The 5,918-nt window shown below is 42.1% G+C and overlaps 1 protein-coding gene across 1 annotated transcript in view; it reads right to left on the bottom strand.

The window, feature by feature from the left end:
- Window positions 1–6: 6 nt before the first annotated feature.
- abca2 (ATP-binding cassette, sub-family A (ABC1), member 2) overlaps window positions 7–5,918 on the bottom strand; it is a 151,562-nt gene continuing 145,650 nt past the window's right edge. The window contains exons 44-49 of the mRNA XM_017303181.1: window positions 5,699–5,802; window positions 5,526–5,618; window positions 4,215–4,317; window positions 4,001–4,138; window positions 3,718–3,927; window positions 7–305 (exon numbers count right to left, since the gene is read on the bottom strand). Coding sequence (XP_017158670.1) covers window positions 270–305; window positions 3,718–3,927; window positions 4,001–4,138; window positions 4,215–4,317; window positions 5,526–5,618; window positions 5,699–5,802 — 684 coding nt within the window. The 3' untranslated portion in view covers window positions 7–269. The remainder of the gene's footprint in view (window positions 306–3,717; window positions 3,928–4,000; window positions 4,139–4,214; window positions 4,318–5,525; window positions 5,619–5,698; window positions 5,803–5,918) is intronic.

A 5,918-nucleotide genomic window follows, 5' to 3' on the forward strand; every position in this document is an offset into this window, starting at 1 on the left:
TCTGGTTCCAGTCTGGTTCCAGTCTGGTCAAAATAATCTGCAGAACCAAACAATCGTTCACATCTATCCAGGTGTAGCTGCATGGCAGCCACTCATACATTCAGGAGAAGCTGTGGGTGGAGTGACCCTCCATCCTGGTCCTGCAGCCACCACTGTCCCCACCCGCAGTCTGCAGAGGTCCAAATGACCCCCGGGGTCAGAGGTCACTCTTTAAGCCTCAGTGGTCCAAAAGAGTGGGATCAGTTCAGTCTCACTTAAGGTTTTCTGTTTTAACAGAGGGTGTCTGTGTTGAAGGAGAGCTGCACCTGCCACACACACACACACACACACACACACACACACACACACACACACACACACACACACACACACACACACACACACACACAAAGGGAAGGTTGGTTTTTCACAGAACAGCAGTCTGCTGTCAGCAGCAGGATCACTGGAGACCAGGACCTGTTTTAAATTGATCATCAATCGATTATCCTGACGATTATTTAGATAAAATGAATTGGCACATTAAGCAGATTTTTCATTTAACCACATAAGCCTGGCTTATACAGTATTAGAAATACATTAAAAGATACAAATAAACAAATAATTCAATTCTTCTTTAAAAATAACAAAATAAACATTTTATTCCGTAAAATTCAACAACAACATTCCTTCAGTGAACGATTGATCATCTGTAGCACAATATCGATCTGCAGATAAAAAACGTCGAGTTGTTTCTGCTTTACATATCATCCCTCAGTCTGGGCCTGACCTGCTGATGACCTGCTGATGACCTGCTGATGACCTGCTGATGACCTGCTGATGACCTGCTGATGACCTGCTGATGACCTGATTCATAACTGGACAACAAAAGGTGCTAAACAGGAGATTTGATTTGCAGAATTTTAACCAGGTGAAGTTAAAAGTGCCATTTGAAAAGTTCTTGGTTTAGAAAGAGATTTACAGTTTTGTTTTGTTGTTTCCATCTTTTGTTCAGTTCTGGCTTCATTTCTGCTCTTATAGCTCTTTCAGCAAATGGCATCTTTAGTTTGTTTACTTTAGTCAACAGTCAATATCTAAATGAGATTATTATTTCAATAATGGATTAATCACAGGGCTGCACAGTGGCGCAGTTGGTAGAGCTGTTGCCTTGCAGCAAGAAGGTTCTGGGTTCGATTCCCAGTCTTTCTGCATGGAGTCTCCATGTTCTCCCTGTGCATGGTGGGTTTTCTCCAGGTACTCCGGTTTCCTCCCACAGTCCAAAAACATGACTGTCAGGTTMATTGGTCTGTCTAAATTGCCCCTATGTGAGTGTGTGTGTGTGTGTGTGGTTGTGTGTCCTGTGTGTCTCTGTGTTGCCCTGTGACAGGCTGGTGACCTGTCCAGGGTGACCCCGCCTCTCGCCCAGTACCCTAGCTGGAGATGGCCACCAGCAACCCTCCTGACCCCACTGAAGGACAAGGGTGTTAGAAAATGGATGGATGGATGAATCACAGTACAGAAGCGCCTGCAGCTGTTCACACTGCGTACATTGAGATTTTCCTGTAATTGGATTTTTTATTATCTAACCTGTTCTTTACTATTAACACAATTATGGAGAAAAAAAGATCTTTTGTGTCTAAACATCTTGTCCGTAGAGCACTTCAGTGTGAGTCTGTGGGGGTCAAAGGGCACGCCAAGGCCGAAAACTTATTGGTCAGTTTACTTTTGTTTATTCGGTGGCTTGGTGCTTTTTCTGTAGCTAAAACAGAATGAGTGGATTTGAACCTCCGGTCTTAGAGGAGTTGAGTGAATCCTGCCTGAGTTTTTTACCATATGTTCGGTTCTGGCAGGTCGCTGGTTTAACGCGGTTTTTTTGTGCGTTTTTGCAAACTGAAGATCTGACAGGTCACCCAGTTGACTGACCATGTCATCTGCGCTAAGACTGCAAGTTAAACAGTTAAATCTAGTTGAAACTTTGCCAGAAGAGCAGAAATGAAGCAAACATTGCTGCTTCACCTTCTCCTCCTCTGAACGTCTGACCCCAGCGCAGCCTGGGAATCAGCTGCCTCCTCTTTCCGTGGATCTACTGAGAGCTTCATGAACCACGTGACAGAATATCCAGTTCTGTCGCGTCGCACACAGGTAGGCTTCACTTTCATGTCTATTATTTAGTATAATTTGTAAATGAAAAAAAGCAGATCTAATCTGCACATTACGCCTGTGGCCTGTATTTGTGTTTTTTAGGTTTGTGCAGGTTTTGTGCAACATGCACATGATGTGGCTGTTTATCCTCCAGTAACATCCTGAATCACCATTTCTCAGAGACAGCATTTCAGCTGCAGTTTCAGACAAAATACTGTGAGGTGATTTATGGATTATGGACTGAGACAGTACCAGTGGCCCTCCAGACTGGGCTAATGGTGCTCAGTGTTCCAGTGCTCACTATGGGCTCCGATTCATCAAGACTCCGTTTAGGACTTCCTGTCCAGGTGTTTTGTTTGAGGACAATCAATTAAYCCTGCTATAGAGCCAGACACTCATTTCACATAAAAAATTGTCTTTGACACAAATGAAGATTTCATCACAAGTCTTCAGTCAAAACAGCTACATATTTTTCTCAGTATTTCTTTAATCTAACTCTGGCATAAAATGCATTTTATATTTGGATATACCGTTTATACATTTCTTTGTAGGACATAGACCTGAAGATAAGCTGGAGCAAAGCTAACTGCTGCACAGACAGTAAGGTGTAGCCTTCCTATGCTAGCATGCAGAGAACATCATGCTTTAATAGATATCAATGTTTTGTTTTCTTTTTACTTAAATTACATAATTATAAAACACTACCATCACGTTGGTTGTGTTTTACTACCAATGTGATGCATTTGCACTTGTTATTTGACAGATACGGTCTGTAGTGTTATTACAGACCGTAATGATTACAGTGATACATTTATTATCAGTTATACATTTTTCCCTCTAAAATGTATAACTGATAAATGTCCCTGCCACATCTCAACTTGCTTTGATGAAAAACATAGTGAAGTAATCAGTTCATTATTGCTCAATAATTAATGAAAGTCGTGGGAGAAAGTAAGAAAAGTCATTTATTTGCGTTAAGTGGAGCCACAAGCCGCTGAGATGTTTGGACTACTGAGAGCTTCATGAACCACGTGACAGAACATCCAGTTCAAAGAGCCAGAACTGTCTATGCTGCATGTTTCTACAATCAGCAGTTGAAAAATTGTTTCAAATCCAGTTTGCATGTACAGGATGTACAGTCAGATTCAATAAATTAGAAAATGATGACGCTTGTTTGTCAGTAACTTTTGAAAGTAATCTGGAAGCAAGTATTAAACATATTATTAAGCCCACATTCACATTTTTAAAAATAGCAATTTTTATTTGTCTGATGTAATATTCTAATTTTAAATGTCATTATTTCATTAGCTGGAAGTGGAAAATCAATATAATTAACAGAAATAAACTGGAGTAATTACTAATATGTTTCACTCAGTAATAAAAGTTTCTAAAATAATTGGACTTTTCATGAATTGAGTGAAGGTGTTTCAGATGGTGAGGTGCTGTTTGCTCATAATCTTCATCTGTTTTTCTGTGAACGGCCTTGAGATAAACTCTGACGTTACCTGCTGCTCTACAAACTCTACAAACTACAACTGAACAAAGAAGAGATGCAGATAATCTGTTGTTGGATTTTGGTATRTCTGAGATATTACTCACCCTTTCTTCTTCAAAACTGATGAGTCCTTCATCATCATCACTTTCGAGCTCCTCTGGAGCCTCACTGATCAGAGAATTCAACTCTGTGTTGGCAGGCCGGACTTTCAGGAAACTGAAGATGCGCTGCAATGGGGACTGCCCGCCACCAGGGGGCAGAACCTCCTGCTGCTCCAGGTTGTCGCTCTGCTTCTTGGCAAAGTTAACAAACACCTGGACAGGAAGGAGGCAGCGGTTAATTCAGCTGTCCCCATTAAACTGTGGGACGCAGTCTGAGAGGACGCACGTTGTCCAGGGTGGTTTGACTGACGGAGTAGTCCTCAATGCCCAGGACCTCCACCACCTGCTCCATCTTACTGAACACCTGGGCCAGGGAGATGCGCTCAGACTTGAGCTGGTACTGGACCTTGGTGTGGTGACGCTCCTGGGAAGATGGCAGCAGATTAAAGGAAGCACCTGTACAGGTTTAGGAGTCGGATGTTCTGGCTGCTGRCTTTTACCTTCAGAATGGCTTCAGGGAAGTTCCTGTTGAAGAACCGCACCACCTCCTTCACATTACCGCTGCTTTTAGTCCTCACAGTTATCATGTAGCCATCCCCAAATCTGGAATATGACCACAGAACAACACATCCTTCCAGTGGTAGCTCGCTTCCACCAAACCACCGATTCATCATTTGAACTTCCTAGCAACAAGCCGTCATCTGGAAATTCAATCTTCATTTTCTCAACTCTCTCTCATGATGCTCAGATTACCAGAGCTTGTTAAACAACATGATCTCTTGTCAGTACGTTGATTTGATTGATTCAGTTTAATTCACTTTATTTATGCTGCCTTTGCTTTTTATACTGTGTTTGAAATAATCAATTCAGCTTCTCCTTTTCTTTACGTCAGCTATTTGCAATTTCCAGTAGTTCTTGTTCCTCCAAAGCTTCTGCCCTGAACCTGTCAGAATTTAAAATAGTGATATTAAAAATAGGAAAGATCTTTGTTTGATACCATAAAATAATTGATAATATCCATAAAAAATGTAGACATGAATAAACCTCAGTCAGMTTAACAACTAATCAAAATGTTTCAAACATTTACGTGGCTCGTCTGTTTCTCAGATTCTTTCTTTGTTTTTGAGGCAAACTGCAGCAGGTCAGCTTGAGTCCAGACAAACTAACTTTATTTGTTCTGCTCTCATCAACAAAAATAAACAATTAGCCTAATGAAGTTTGTGGCTTCATACAACCAAGATGCCTTTAGCCTGTATTCACCCCTTTGTATATTTCACCCTTTTGCTGCTTTTGCCAATCGATCACAATCAGCAAAATTGGGCTTTTTTGACAACTCCCCCATATCAATACATGTATAAATAATCACTGCTTTAAGTCAGCATGTGTCCCAGCAGGGAGTCTGTGTGCTTCGGTCTCAGACAGGAAGCTGCAGTTTTCCTCCATTCTTCCTGCTGAGTGGGATCAGCTGGCCAACAAGAAGGTCAGTCACTTTAAAGGGGGTGAATATTTATGCACATAGTTTATGCAATTTTGCTTTAACATTTTTTTGACAAATGATTGATATTAAAAAGCAATACAAAGATAAAACATCCAAGGGAGTAAATAGTTTTTATAGGCACCGTCTGTATTTACTGTCCCTGAACCTAAAGGTAGAACAAGATGGCATCCATCCTCCATCATCTCCTCCAGCTGGTTTAAAGTAGCCAGTCCAGATGTTTTCCAGAAAAATAGCCAAATAAATGCTGACATCCACAAATAGGGTGGAGCAGAGTGGACCTCAGTAATAGCATAGTCAAGGTTATGTTCTTCACCTGTTCTTTAGATGCTGGATGCTGCCCAGACATTTAAACCGGCCGTTTACCATAATTCCCAGTCGAGTGCACAGTGCCTCACATTCCTCCATGCTGGTGAATACATCAAAGAAGACGTTAGAGCCAATCAGAGCCAGAAGGTTAAACACGCTGCTGCAGGTAGCGCCCCCTACCTGTGTGATGTGAGCACAACAGAGCGGCCCGTCTTGATTATGTCCAGGATTAGATTCCAGAGGAACCTGCGGGCCTTGGGGTCCATGCCAGTGGTGGGTTCATCCTGGACAACACAGCAAGAGCAGAGGCTCACACACACACACACACACACACACACACACGCACACACACGCACACACACACGCACACACACACGCACACACACGCACACACACACAC

The sequence above is a fragment of the Poecilia reticulata genome, unplaced genomic scaffold, assembly GCF_000633615.1.
Source record: "Poecilia reticulata strain Guanapo unplaced genomic scaffold, Guppy_female_1.0+MT scaffold_196, whole genome shotgun sequence".
Lineage (NCBI taxonomy): Eukaryota > Metazoa > Chordata > Actinopteri > Cyprinodontiformes > Poeciliidae > Poecilia > Poecilia reticulata.